At 41.3% G+C, this 15,631-nt stretch overlaps 1 protein-coding gene across 2 annotated transcripts in view; it reads left to right on the top strand.

Annotated features, from left to right (window-relative positions):
• The first annotated feature begins 3,963 nt into the window (after positions 1-3,963).
• The window catches only part of Smurf1 (SMAD specific E3 ubiquitin protein ligase 1), a 92,387-nt gene continuing 80,719 nt past the window's right edge, over positions 3,964-15,631 (top strand). For both annotated transcript variants that reach the window (XM_078023725.1, XM_078023724.1), the window contains exon 1: positions 3,964-4,366. In XM_078023725.1, the coding sequence (XP_077879851.1) occupies positions 4,312-4,366 (55 nt within the window). In that variant the 5' untranslated portion in view covers positions 3,964-4,311. The remainder of the gene's footprint in view (positions 4,367-15,631) is intronic.

Genomic DNA, 15,631 nt, shown 5'->3' with positions numbered 1-15,631 from the left:
GGGATCTCTTTGTATTATTTCTTACACCAGCATGTGAATCTGCAATTATCTCAATAAAAACTTCAGTTGAAAAAAAAACCTTGGATCACTCCTTTTATCAGGGGGAAATGACTTGCATCATGTTCTTCATAATCCTTAGTTCATATTTTGTTTTGTTTTGTTTTTGAGAAAGGGTCTTACAACATTGCTTAGGGCCTTGCCAAGTTGCTTAGGCTGGCCTTGAACTTGCCATCTTTCTGCTACAGTCTCTCAAGTTTCTGCGATTACAGGTTGGTTCTTATTTTGATCAGTTGTATATAAGTACACACTCTTGTTGCTTTTGCTGTGCCAGTTAAAAGTATGTATGTATGTATGTATGTGTATATATATATATTTTTTCTATAAAGCACTTCCTTCTCCTAATAAGCTTGATTATGTATACTTTGCTTAGTTTTTTTTCAAAAATAAAATGTTAGTCTACTTTATAAAAAATATGATGAAAATTTTAAAAACTAAGTTATAAACCTGATCAATAATAATATAGCAAAGCTTACATAGTGGTAATATTTAGTTTCGGTTTAATTCAGAGGAAAAAGCCCAAAGACCTCTGGGAATAAATAAATGAAGGGCTAGGAATGTAGCTCACTGATAGAGTACTTGCCTATAATGTGTGAAGCTCTGGGTTTTTTGGTAGTTCAACCCTCAGCACCAAAATGAATAAACAAAAAGAAAACAAGAGAATAAATGTGCTCATGTGTTCCAATTTTCTACATCCAATTGCTTAAAAATTTGATGTATAGGTGAAAGGCAAAAGAAGCCTAGATCCTATTTGTGGCTGTGACCTTAAAGGCTAATTTTGATGTGGCTGCAGGCTCTGAGGCTCCATCTCAGGTACAGAAACGTGTTCTCAAGAGGCATTTGCTATAGCTGTTCAGTCCCACTAGGGATCCTCTGTGAAATATCCCAGCAGATTTCCTCAGGGTAATAGCACTAGTAGGTTTTGGAGCAAAGCCTGCTCCACACATTTTAGATGCGTTAATAAGAACTACCATTTACCGAGGGCCTGCCGTATTAGACTGTTAAATCCACATCCATGATTTAATTTAAGACTCACCAGTAGCTTTCAAGGAGTGATAGTATTATCCCCATTTTACAGATAAGCAAAGTAAAACATGTAGAATTTCATTAACTTTCTTTAGCATTAGCTGTGGTGGTAGAGTCGGGGAGAATGTGGGTCGTGTGGGTCACAGCTGCTCAAGTTTTAGCACAACTAATACCTGTATACGAGAGTCTATTCCTGATCTGGCTCCCGAACATGTACATCTGGTATACTCCCAGTGTTATTTGCTTGATCATTTCCTTTAGGGTAGGAATTCTTAGTCTAAGGTTTATGGTCCCGTACTAGATCCACAAATTGGTTTCAGGAGATCATAAACCCACTGAAATCAGGTGAAAATTTTCAATTTTTCTTGGGGAAGGGTCTAGAGTTTCTATCGGATCCCCTCCTTTGGGATTCAAAAAATAAGGGTTAAAAATTATTGCAGAGGTTTTTTTTGTTTTTTTTTCTCTTAAACTGGAAAGTGTTTCAAATGCCCAATAACTCTGACACCGGAAAGGGATACATTTCAGGGAAATAAAATCAGCTGCCAAGTCCTACACAGAAACCAGGGTCAAAACTGCTGTTTGTAAAGCCATTGCAAAGAGGACATTTGAAGAGACTCACTGAGTGCCATTTCTGTCTCAGTAGAATTGTTTGACATTTTGTATCTATTTATTCCAGATAGTTCTAGAAAAAGAGTATGTTTGATAGATTTGATACACGATGAACGTATAGACCTTAAAGTTAATGAGGGCCAGGCTCACAGCCTTGTAATAAAATAGTGGTTGATGATTTTTTAGTGAGCAAATACCTTTTGTCATCTTTGTCAACTTTTAATGGAGTCAAGTGTATGGACTGAGCATAGAGCTGCTACACAATGGTACTTCTACTGAAAACTGAGCTGGAAAATGCTCTTATTCTCATGCCTTTGCTTAAGCTGTTCCTCCTGTCTCTAACGCCCTCTCCCCAGTTCTTCAGCCTGCAAACTTGAACATTGTTTTTAAGGCCCCAGACCAAGGCTTTCTGTGATTCTTCTGAGATATTCTCATTTCTCTCAGGCAGAATTATTCTGCAATCCATGTTCTAGTCCTCTGTACACATCCCTATCGTGGAATCACTGTCAGCTGTTCATGTCTGTTTCAGTTAACCGAGTCTTCAAAATGCTGAAGCTGTGACTGATTTGAGTTCCTTGTCCCTAGCCACATAGTAGGTGGTTGATGTTTGTTGAATGACTAAAACATTAGCTTTCACCTAGGAAAGTCCTCCTTGATCAGGATGTTGTGAAACACGGTTAGGTGTGTATCTAGTAACATGACAACATGAACTATGTGTTAATGAATAAAGGAAATGACTTTCAGTCACCTCCAGAAGCAAACTTGTGACTCACAGGTTGAAGAAACAACCAAGCAAAGAAAGGCCTAGACACCTTGGCAGGTAAGTAAACAATGAAGTGAAGCAAAGAAAGGTTTCAAGGTCAGGAACAGCTGGGGACAGGAACTGGAGGCTGGATTCCTATAAGCAGGAAGGGGAAAAAAGAAAGGGAGAGGGAAAATGCTTTTCAAACAGGAAGTACTGACTGGATTGAGAGAAGAATAGGAATTACTTGGAGGCATTAGAGACCCTGGTCAGATTCATATAGTTACTAAAGGCTCATTCTAGCGACAATTGCCCACAAATGGAAGCAGAGCTGGATTTGGATCTACTACTCTGTTGCTATATTCTTGACTATTTCACTAGGATCCTTGAAAGTCTGAGCTGCAAAGGGCCTTAGAAATGGTCTGGGATCAGTCTTTTATTTGATGGACTGAGGCTTTAAGATAGGACCTCTTGAAACCAGCCCACCAGAGACTGCTTTTACTGGGCTTAGCCTGAGACAGGGAGGCATGTCAAAGTGCTCTAGGAAGTGGTTTCTAATCTAAAGACTGTGACCTCAGGAAAGGCTCCAGGCTTCATAGAATACAGCAAGGGCCCCTTGTTTCCTTGGGACACAAACCAAATAAAGGCACTCCAAGAATTTGTAAGTTAAATGAATTAGGAAGCAGATCAAGTATAAGTTTGATAAACAAACTCAGCTTTTCCTAATAACATTTTCTTTATTTCCTCTCTATAACATGTTACCATAGAGATGAATTTGTTTGCATGAGAAAGCATTGCTTTTAGTTTTTATCTGCAACTCTGGGAGGAGGGGAAATGTAGCAAAAAGCAGGTGAACACAAGGCCTATTGCTCCTGTTTAGTTTAAACATCTGTAGATTGCATAATAGCGAACATCTACCTGTCAACTTTATCTTTCTCATCTGCTCACCTTGTCCATATTTGGTACTTCCTGCGTTTCTGGCAACTTTGGTTACAGGTCAACAAAACACACTGGTTGCACAGAGTACACCTAAGTGTTTGTCTCTTTGGGAAGTCCCTCCCTTGAACTTGCAGGATCTAAAAGCTCTTTACTCAAAAATGAAATCGCATGCCCGTATGCAAGGTGCTTAGTGTAGGTACAGGCCATCGTCTCACGCAACTCTCCCTTTCATAGCTCTTTAGGACACTGGAGACCTGGAAAGCAAATTCATTCCCTGAACCTCAACAGCATCTGCAAATCAGTTGTTCAGGAAATGTGGTCACGACCAAAGCCGACGGTGCGCGGACAGCGCCTTCCTACCCGCGCCGGGGCACAGGTGCGCGGTCCGCTCCAGCTCCAGCTCCAGCTCTTGGTGTACACACCCTGCGCAAGACGCGCGAAGCCCCAGGCCCGAGCTCCTGGACCGGCGCGCGCCAGGCAGGAGAGCTGGCGGGCGACGTCACGGCGCGCCGCGCCCCGCCCCGCCTCGGCGTGGCCCGCGGGCACGCGCACGCACGCAGTCGCGGGGGCGCACGGCGCGGGGACGCGCAGGGCCGGGCCGGCACGGCGCCGGGCACGCGCGCGGCTCCGGGAGGCGGCGGCGGCGGAAGCGGCGAGGGCGGCGGGCGTCCGGCTCTGAGGAGGTAGAAGCAGCGGCGGCGGCTCGGAACTGGGCTCAGCTGGCTGGAGCAAGGGTCGGAGCGCCGGGCCGAGCGCCGATCTCCCGGCTGGACCACCCGCCCGCCGCCCAGACGCCTGGGCCGCGGAGTTTGTGTCCCGGCTCGGACCCCGGCGCCCAGCCCGGAGCCGTAACCTTGAGGCGGCGGCGGCGGGGCCGGGCCGGGCCGGGCCGGGGGGCGGCGGCGCTGGATCCGCGGCTGCCGGATCGTTGGCGGGAGATGTCGAACCCTGGGACGCGCAGGAACGGCTCCAGCATCAAGATCCGTCTGACAGGTACGGCTGGCGGGAGGCCCACCCGCCCCTCGGGCGCCCCCTCGACCCCCGCACAGCCCCGGAATTCCCCGCAGGGCGCCCTTGGAAGTGGCCCTCCCCCACGCCGGCCGTTGTCCCAGGACCTCGTCACCCCCCTCGGCGTGTGCCCCTCGCTTCTCCCTCCCGGCCCCGCCCCCTCGCCGCTCCCCGGCCCCGCCCCCTCGCGGTCGCCCCCCCTCCGCGTCCCTCGCTCTCCCCCACACCTGCCCCCGGCTTCTCCCCGGCCCCGCCCCCTCGCGCTCCCCTTTTGCTCTCTCGCCACCCCCTTGTCTTCACCCCCTCCACCCTCCCCCTTGCTTCCCTTTCTCTCCCCCACCAGCCTCCTCGATTCCCTCCGGCTTCCCCCATCTGCCCCCTCGCTTTCCTCCTCTGGTCCCGACCCTTGCTTCCCACTACCTTTCCATCCTCTCTTTTGCTTCCCTTCCTCTTCTCCAACCTGCCCTTTCACTTCTCCCTCCTCGTACCCCGTACCGCTTCTCTTCCCCTTCCACCCTGTCTTTTGCTTTCCTCCCCCCACCCCACTTGCTCCCCTTGCTTCTCCCCACCTCCTCGCCCCCTCCTCTCCTCCATCCTTCGCTTTCCTTTCCCCCAGCCGCCTTCCTTCTCCCTCCATGGCCCCGCCCCCTCACTTTCCCTAAGCCACGCCCCTCGCTTCTACCTAGTCCCGCCCTCGCTTATCTTCCAGCCCCGCCCCCTCGCTCTGTCTCGCGGCCTCCACCCTTTCTTTCCTTCAGACCCGAATTCCTCAAGCCTGTGTAGTAGCGAGCGTCACCCAGTCCGGTTCTCCTCGCTACTCCCGCGGTCCAGTGCTTCAGTCTAGTCCACTTCCGTTTTCCCTCTGGCCAGGCCACTGTCTGCTCCTGACTATGCTTCTTCTGTTCTTGGCTTTCTGTCTTGCACTTCGCGGTCACCCCAACTCAACACCCTTGAGCCCCGGTTGGGTGCGATCCCCCTCCCACACACTGGAGGCTGTGGTGCTGCACAGGCGCAGGCTCCTTGATTCACTCGCATTTAGTCTTCAATGAAATGCCCATGTTTCCTAGGTGGCTCTGTAGTGCCACCTTCAAGGGTGAGCGCGAATCTCTGCTGTGGGCCTGCGACGTGGTGGTTTGGGTACGTGGAGATGCGAGCTTTCTGTTACAGCAGATCCTAGACCAACCTGCAGCCTTGTCTTGCCTCCTCCCTCTCCTCTGTACTTGCTACTGCTTCTCCTCTCGGTTCACCCCCCAGGGCTTCAGATTCTACCCTAAGACTGGACTGGAGTGTTGCAGATAGGGTTCTTCTTTGGGACTTTCCAAACTCGAATATTTTCAGTTTGAGAAGGAAATAAAAAGTTCATTCTAATGCCTGTCAGGGATTTTTTTCCCCCTGGATTTTTCTGTTTAGTAACCAGTCCGTTGACTCCAAAGGCGGTCTAGTCAGGTTCTTTCAAAGGCAAGAGTGAGCATTTTGAAATTTTATGGCACATGCGTAGCCATAAAGTCAGTGGTTAAAAAAAAAAAAATCCGTAAAAACAATAGGTAATTTTTTTCAAACTGAATTTACTTTGAAAGTCTGTAGTTGTTGAGTGATCTGGGTTTACTTTTAAGAAAAGTGTTATTTTTGTATAAAGATATCAGATCAGATAATATGAACCCAATCCCAGACCTTGGTTTTGTAAAGTGACAGGTATATCCTCTGGATCTGTGCTTCTGGAGAAACCTACACCTTTTATAGCAGGGCAGACACTTCTGTGTATACATAGTTATTTGTGGTTACTGTTAAAGCACATTTTTTGACATTGTAGTTGTGACAACATTGGTTCTGACTTACAATGTAACCTGCAATTGATACCAGATTGTTTTCAATTTTCTTGTTAAAAGAAGTATCTGATTTGGGAAGTTTTTGTAGAAATAAGATGAATGTTTTAGAAGGAATAGGTTTTAATTAAGGTGTTTTGTGTCAGGTGGATATATATGTTAACCAATCTTAGTTGACTGGTCTGGGTCTTTTCCTTGTGAAAGGGAGAACTTAGTTTAGATGTTATGGATGCAGAAATGCTTTAGAGTTAGGGTGGCCTTTGACAGGGAAGGATCAGGTGATAAGTGTTCTTTTAGAACCTTTTCCCTTTCCCCCAGTAGGTGTTATTAATGATTTGAGAGGGTCTGAGTGTGGTGATTGTGTTCCTATGTGATCCCAGTAGTCTCAAATGTGTTGAAGGTAAGGCAGACTTTGGCCTCATGTTTATGGCTAAAGGAAATTTGAAACATTGGGTGGTCATCTTTCAAAAGTTGAATACTTCAGTTATAAGCTTTCAGAGTTTATTTTCACATTTGATATTTGAAAAAAATAATGTAAAATGAGCAATATTGTAATTAGTTAATGAATATCACAAAGAGCATAACGGAATACAAACAGAATAAAAACATGGGGGTTATTAAAGAACATTTATTGTATGGAGTCCACAACTGTATTTGGTGAATAGAGCATTAGATTTCGATTAGGAAACTTGGACTGGTTAGATCTATCATTAACTGCATGATATGGAACAAATTATTTAACCTTTCTGCGTCTCAGTTTCCTCATTTATCAGATAAGATTCCAACTCCATTATAACATTTCTTGAGCCTCTTTTTCACAAGACGTATCAATTTGGCTACTCACTTATTTTTAATTGCTGTTGGGTGTGTACACTTTCTGTTGTTCTCACTCCTGATATTCAAGAGTTTGTGTTGAGGGATTTATGCCACACATTAATTTTATATATTGATTACATTTATGCTTTTTTCCTTTTTGTTTTGAAAACTATTGGGCAATATGGTGAGCGCTTTGGAAATCTGGTCTGAACAGTAGAAGAATGAGTTTTATATTTAAAATAATGTAATTTTAATGAATGTCTTTGTGGTATTTTAGTAGGAAACTGGTTTTAAAATAATTTCATTACTTTGGGGGGGCATAGTATATAAAAAAATCAAGTGATTTTTGTTAAAAAGTATTACCTTGCAGACATCTTACCAGTTCACTGACAAATCAAACACTTTCAGGAACATTTTAGTTTGAAGTTCAAGCAGGATTTGCAAAAACTTTGTTCTTCTGTGGTATACAAATGAACCCCAGATACATTATTTGCATCACTTTGGGTCAAAGAATGGAATTTTGAGCTCTAAGGGTTCCACAGTGCTCTTCAGAAAAATATTAAATTTTATTCTGATGTTAACCATTTAGTTGAAAGACTTTTATGCCTTGAAATACTGTCAGATCTCCTTGTGTTTTTTATGTCTTTTGGTTGTGACTGTATATTGTGAAGAGAAAAATTCTAATTCCAAGTAGAGGAAGGGGAACAAGACCTTCATTGGTCGTATATGGAAATGCAAGGATATTTTAAACGTTGGAACATATGCAATATAAGGTGGTTTGTGTTTGGCATTTGGATTTTGCAACTTGGAGTGAAACAGTTGCTAGTAATAGCTGTTAAAATTTGAATTGATTGATAATAGGTGGCCTAATTGATTCAAAATAGTTAAGCTTCTCTTAAGATAATTTTGAAGAGTAACAATTGCACCAGCAAAGAACCTCACTTAATAAGGCATACATAACTTTATTTCAACAACTGTGATAAAATGGACTAAGTGATCTGTTTAGTTTTTAGCCTAGCTCTGTATCATAGTGTACTTGACATTTCCCTGGAGTCTGCCTCAAAGTTAGGAGGGTACAGGCAAGGAATTTCTTTGTACTGAATTATCTAAGCTTGAAGGCTAGGTTAAATCAAATGTTGCTGCAGAGCTTACTTTTATATTTTAAAAGGAATCACCTCTGCCAAATACAGGTTCTATCGACGATTTTGTGATTTAATAACATTTGTGGGTGATGTATGTGTGTGTGTGTGTGTGTGTGTGTGTATGTGTGTGTGTGTGTGTGTGTGTATGTTGGTACCAGGGATTAAACCTTGAGGCACTTAACCACTGCATTATATCCCTATCCCTTTTTATTTTTTACTTTGAGAGAGGATTTGCAAAGTTGCCCAGGCTGGCTTTTAAACTTGGGATCTTCCTGACTCAGCCTCCTGAGCCTTTGGAATTAGAAACATGAGCCACCATGCTGGGGCAAAATCTGTCCTATACTTTATTTCTACCTTCATTTGAAAAGTAGTTCTAATCCATCAATTTACAGTTTTTTACTCTAGGTTTATTTCTCAGTCCAAAACTTGTGTATTTTTGCAACCATGAAAGTTGTTTCTTGAATGTTGGATTTCCCCTTCTCTTCTATGAATTTTCATCCTGGTTCAGTGGAGGAGAGGTTCTGGGGGCTGGATTACTCACGAAGTAGTTTCTTATGAATTGAGGGGGAGCGGAAATTCATATTTCAACATTAACTTAATGATCTGTTAACTAGACTGGTTTTGTAACACATTTATGGGCACTGTTTAAAAGCTAGAACAGCCAAATTCTGCATTTTATTAAGTGGTTCCAAAAACTCAGATGGATGAAATATTACTACATCTTCACAGTGCTCTGATGTTCTGGTGGGGAACCTTTGGGATTCTTACTTTGGATCAATTTTTTTTTTTTTTTTGTAATTTCAAAACCATTCTAGAGCCTAAATATTTTTAAACAAAGATTTTTTAAAAATCTGTTTTTATTATTGAGCAACTTAAACCATTGCTTAGTTTATTGTTTGGTAAGTGAATTTTATCAAGAGAAAAACCCTCAATTTAAATTTGTTTGTTGTCCATAGTACTCTCTGGTTCTTTCTCAGCTGACTAAAGTCCCTAAGGCCATTGTAGTTAAAGGAGAGCAGTGGAGCTGTGTTGTAAAAACAAAAGCACCGAGCCATGTGGATCAGCATATCTTTTAAAAAATGTTAGAATTACTGTTGTGTCTACAGATGCAATTTAACCCATTTGGATATTTAAACTAAATGGAATGTTGTTTCCACATTTCTGGATTAACGGAAAGAAAACCTTTTATTGTTTTAAAACAAGGCTTAAGTAATGTATAATCAATGCGTCTGGTGCTGCGCCCCGCTCTGCAATTCCAGCTGTGTGCACCTCCATTGCAGCTGAAAGGAATTCTAATTGGCTGAGGAATGTCGGCAACATCATGTATCACTGAGCATGAACCTATTCTGCTGGCTGCTGGGTGATGCATTTCAGATGTTTTAAGCTCCTGAATCCAAGTTGGAGGTTGCTTTCAGGAGTCTGGAGGAGAATATTCGAAGCTTCAGTTGTAGATGGCAGCCCGCTTTCTTTGTACTTTGGGCACTGCTGAGTTCTCTGAAGGCCATGGTGCTTTCTGGTGGCCAAAACACAGGCAGGGCAATCAGAGCCTAACTCACCAAGTAGCACAATGAAGAAAGGGAGGGGGCGTGTAGAATGACAACCTTTTCATGACTCTGCTTTCCTCTCTGTAATGTGAGGTATCTGCCTTTTTATAATGCGTAAGATGTGATAAAGATGGACTTACCATTTTAATGAGCAGTTATGAATTATTTATGAAATAGCATAATGTGATTGCAAGTCATAGATTTGATGTTAAGTCTCCTCCCCCCACCCCAACCTGGTCCTGGGATTAAAAACCCAGGGATGCTTAACCACTGAGCCACATCCCACCCCTTTTTTTAATAAAAATTTTTATTTAGATGCAGGGTCTTGCTGAGTTGCTTAGGTCCTCACTAAGTTGCTGAGGCTGGCTTTGAACTCTCCATTCTCCTGCCTCAGCCTCCCGAGCCACTGGGATTGTAGGCATGTGCCACCATGCCTGCCAGATTGGTATTATTTCTTTTGCCTGAACAACCATGTAGTTAAAGCTGTTCTTCGATACTGAAGAAAAGTGATGGAACTGATTGATAAGCATGGGAAGATAATACTCAGAAATGAATTGTTCAATTCAATGGATTCAGAAACCTCTGAAGAGAAATAGTTACCACACAAAGGCGGCTCCATTCATCTTTAATGGTGAACACTTGGAAGCATTCTGTTAAAAGCAGGAGCAAGGAGGTGATCTAACCAGCAGAATTATTATTAACTAGAGAAAGACTTCAGAAAGCAGGAAACCAAACTGTTATGATTTGCAGATGATTTGATTATACATCTTTGAAAAACCCAAAAGATCAGTTGAAAACAATTATAAACAATAAAGAAATAGCTGGATAGAAAATTTCTCCATGCTAAAAATAGAATTAAATCTGTATGCAAAGGTAAATTAGGAGAAACAATTTGTAATACATATGAAAACGAAAGTCTGGTTTCTTAATATATAAAGAGCTTTTAAAAATCAACTAGAAAAAGGGTAAAAGCCTGAGAGTTAGAGAATATGGACAGTTCACAGAAAAGAAAAAGTAGATTTCAAACATGAAAATATATTTCATTCATTTTCTTTTATTAAAATTTTAATTTTTAATAATATTGTCTCATTCATATTAAATGAAATATACATTTTAAAACTAAGAATGAACCAGTTCTTCATGTAGCCAGAGAGTTTGAAATATTCTATGATATGGAAAAGTTTGAAATATTCTATGATATGGTGTGGAAAAGCAGCTTTTTTACACTCTTGGTTTAGAGTGCAAATTTATTTAGTAGATGCTATCAAACAAGAAGCATATGTATACTTTGATCTAGCAAGTCTGCCCCTAGGATTTCTTCTTGCAGGTATATTTATACATTTATTTAATATCATGGCAAAATATTTGCAACATTGTTTGAAATTACAAAAGACTGAAATCAATTATCAGTCAGTAATAACTTGTTTCATCAATACAGAACTAATTACATAAATTATCAGGTATCCCCAAGGATGGGTAGATTTTCAAAAGCATAAATAGTGCTTTTATTGTGATGTGAAACATTCTCTAAGATATATTACTGAGTGGAAAATAAGCAAAATTCAGAAGAGTGAATAGTATACTTACTATATGAGATACAATTTATATGCATATACCATAAACATAAAATATATCTCAAATAGTATTTGAGTATATTTATGTATAAAATAATATTTGAGTATACTATGTTACATATATATAAATTTATAAACATTTGTATAGGATGTCACTGGAAGGATAGTATTGTGAAAGTATTGAATGTGGCTGGGCGTGGCTGTGTACGCCTGTAATCCTAGCTACTCTGGTGACTGAGGCGGATTGAGAACCACAAATTCTAAGGCCATCCTGGGCAACTGCAAGACCCTGTCTTGAAAAATAAAAAGGAGCAGGATACAGTGGCACATGGCTGCAATTCCAAATACTCTGGAGACTGAAGCAGAAAGATTAAGGATCACAAGTTGGAGGTCAGCCTCAACTTAGCCAGATTCTGTCTCAGAATAAAAAAAAAGGATGCAGCTCAGTGGTAAAGTGCCCCTGGGTTCAATCCCTATGACCCAAAATAAAAAAGGCTGGGGATGGGATTCAGTGCCCAGCATGCCCTAGGTCAGTCCCCAGTGCTGCAAAATAAAACAAAACAAAACTCAAAAATCATTTAAAAAAAAAAATAAAAAGAATCTACTCTTTAAGAGTTTCTTAGTGCAACTGGCACATTAATTGCCAGTAGCAATGGTTTTAGAATGAGGGTGTTCTGAAAATTCAAAATAATTGTATCAAATGTATTTTAAAGGCCAAAGAAGCATATTAGCATATACCCATGTTTCCAGGTGTTTTCTCACTGGGAAGGCTCCTGGGTTTTGCAGAGTAAAATACTTTGCATGTTTGTCTTATAGCTCTGAAATGTTTCCATAGAGTATATTTATTCTGATATTCTGAGCTCCCCTTTCCCCAAAAAAAGCTGTATCTAAATAAGCCTAAATTATTTTTTCAGATCCAGAAATTTGAAACTCCTTAGACCTGGTTCATAAGTGAGTTTTTGAAAAACTGGGGTCTTGATTCTGAATAATCCTGCTGTTTTATGTCATTTATTTGGAATGTCATTTGGGGGTTACCTGTGACTAAATTTTTTAAAATAATCTCATCTCTAAAGTGGATGTGTAAATGCTAACTTGCACAAGCTAATAATAATAATTTAGTATTTTCCAAGGTATTTATAAACAATATGTGTGCTCTGAACTTCTTTAAGGGCTTGTTTTTAATTTTAACTATGCCTAAAAAGGAAGTTTTGATATCTGACTCTAGAAAAGTAGAAAATGTGGTAATTCCATTTAATATATTGCATACTGCCCTCATCCCTTAGATCTCTGGGATTAAAAAAAAACCCAAAGTTTTTGTTTTATTTAGAAAGTTGTCTTTCTGAATGTATAACCTCCCAATTATATATTTGAGAATTATTTGGTGCTTGTTGGTACATGTCAGTGATACTAATGCCTTAGACCTGTTTCATAGTTTCCAAAGGGTTCTCATAGACAATTCTTCTTTTGAGCCAAGACATCATGCCAAGCTAAAAAAAAAAAAAAAGACTTTTTTTTTTTTTTTTTGGTCTGTGTTTTATTTCTGGGTTAAAAAATAGCACACAATTTGTTTTATTCTCTAAAAACAGATTGTATAGGAGAGAAAAAGGATGTTCTCTTGTCCTAAATGGAAAACTATCTCTTGTGCAGGTGCAAAATACTCAAAGGCATCTCTAAATTCACATGGGAAATCTACTCAGGGGACACTGATTTAACTCCTCTTAGGCTGTAGTGAAGATAATCCACACTTAGAAAATTGCATGAGATTTTTTTCTGTTTTGTTTTTTGCTTTACGTCAGGGCTTTTTTCCCCCTCCTGTAATTATGCCAGATTGGAAACTTGACATTCTCCTCCTTTACACTCTTAGTAGTCAGCTCAGGCTTAACCTGTCTCAAACAGTCTTCCTGACCCTCCCCCCTGAAGTCTCCCTCCTCACTTCTTTTAATCTACCCACTTGTTCAGATAAAAAAATCAGGACCCATTGTCATTTGTCATATCTGATTTACCCTAAGTGATCTTGTTCCTGTCACCCACGCTTATCTGGACTTGGTCTTCTTCTTCTTCTTTAAATAAATTGTTAAAAAAATTTGTTTTTAGTTATAGATGGACACAATACCTTTATTTTATTTGTTTATTTTTATGTGGTGCCGAGGATCGAACCTAGTACCTCACATGTGCTAGTTAAGCCCTCTACCACTGAGCCACATCCCTACCCTTGATCTTTTCTTCAGGCCCACTGCCAATCCCCAGCCTAGTTCAAGTTCAAGTATAATCAACTCTTGCTCAGACAGCCCCATCTTGCCATATTTTATTTAGTTGCCAGTTGTAATCTAAATCACCCTGCTGGAGTGTTATTTTCTGTTTCAAAGATGTTAAAAGAGTGGTTGTAGAAGTCCTGTGAGCTGGTTCTGAAGATGGAAGGAGATTTGCTGTAACCTTGCTTTTTCTCTGGGCTGGTGGAACCCCCTTCACTTGCCTCCAGCCTCAGCCCCTGGAGCTCTGGGGAGGTTGACCTGTCCTCTTTGTCAGGATAAAGTGGTGCTCTTCTGGTCTGATGACTTAGAGATAGCCAAAGACAAGTTAAACCAGGTCCAAGTCAGCTTTGTGGAGGGAGATCAGGAAACCAGACTGCAGGCTTCTGTTGGAAAAAGTTGAAAAACGCATCTAGAGCTCTCATGTTCTCGCATACACGACATCATTCGGTTTCCTCTGTTTAGCTCATGATTTGATCCCTCACCCCAGTCTTTCTCAGAATTCTTTGACTCTCTTCTGCCTCATCTTAGTGTCACCAAACGTCACTTAGACCACACGTTTTGCTATTTTCCTGATTTCTGTGTTCCCTGGAAATTGTCCTCTGTCTCTCATAAACCCTACCCAGATCTTTCTGGTTTTCCCCATCTCCACATCACCCCTGGTCCTAGGCATTGTCACCACTCACTTGGATACCTATAATAGTTTCCTAAGTGGTTTCCCTGCTTGTGTGTGTTGAAATGTCACTTATCTACAGAAAAAGGGTGGCGAACAGAGTGTTGACATTTTATAAATGGAATATACCTGTGTAACTAGCATCTAGATCTGCAGTTCTTGGGGCACGGGGGACATTTAGCAATGTCTGGACACATTTTTGTTTGTCATGGCTTTGTAGGTGCTTCTGGTCTCTTTGTGTAGAGGCCAGAGGTGCTGCTAAATGTTCTCCAGTGCAGACTCCTACACAAAGAATTATCCAGTCCAGAGTGTCACTAAGGCTGAAGAAAGCTGGATCTAGATCAAGAAGTAGAGGATTACTAGTACCAGGAATGTTCCCACAAAACTGGTACTAGTGGGAAGTAGCTTCTGTGCCCTCAGTCCCTAAAGATAATCACTATCCTGACTTGCAACAACCTGTTTTTGAACTTCATATTAATGGAATCATACTGTATGCAGTCTTTTATTCAACAGTGTGTTTGTGAAATCCATCCGTGTTGCTGTGTGTGGTTGTAGATATTTATCTGCTTTGTTGTTCAGTATTCTGTTATGGGAATATCCCTTTACCCGCTGAGGGGCATTGGAACTTCTTAGTTTTGACTTTTATGAATAGTGTTGTTAGGAATGTCCGTGCATATATCTTTTGGGTAGTATTTGTATGTATTTCTGTTGGGTATATACTTAGAATGGAGTGAGTGAGCATATGTTCAACTTTAACAAAACTTGCCAAACACTTTCCCAAAGTGGTAGTACCATGTTGCCAGCAGCATAGGAGAACTCTAGTTGCTCTAGATCTCTTTCACCCTTTTTTTTTTAATCCTTTTCAGTTTAACCCTGTTATTGGTGGTGACTTGGTTTCACACTGTGGTTCTGCTTCTACTTTCATTTTATTTTGCAATCTGTACTTTAAATGGAAGCCTTAGGAATCCTTGCTTCCTCTCCTCCTCCTCCCCGGCTCCTTTTTTTTTTTTTTTTTTTTTTAAATAAACATCTTATACTTGGCTGAGTATGGTGGTATACACTGGTATTCCCAGGGATCTGGGAGGCTGAGGCAGGAGGATCTCAAGTTCAAGACCAACCTCAGCAATTCAGCAAGACCCTGTATCTATCAATCAATCAATCAATCAATCAATCAAAAGATCTGGGAATGTAGTTCAGTGGTAAAGCATTCCTGGGTTCAATCCTCAGTACTTTACCCCTCAAAACAAAACAAAACAAAACAAAACAAAACACCTTATATTTGGGGAATAGTTCGAGAAGGGGAATAGCTGGGTCAATTGGTGGTTCCAGTCCCAGCTTTCCCAGGAATCTCCATACTGCTTTCCAAATTGGCTGCACCAATTTGCAGTCCCACCAGCAATGTACAAGCGTACTCTTTTCCCCACATCCT

This window comes from Ictidomys tridecemlineatus, chromosome 10 (assembly GCF_052094955.1).
Source record: "Ictidomys tridecemlineatus isolate mIctTri1 chromosome 10, mIctTri1.hap1, whole genome shotgun sequence".
Taxonomy (NCBI): domain Eukaryota; kingdom Metazoa; phylum Chordata; class Mammalia; order Rodentia; family Sciuridae; genus Ictidomys; species Ictidomys tridecemlineatus.
This window is presented reverse-complemented; position numbering and strand designations above follow the sequence as displayed.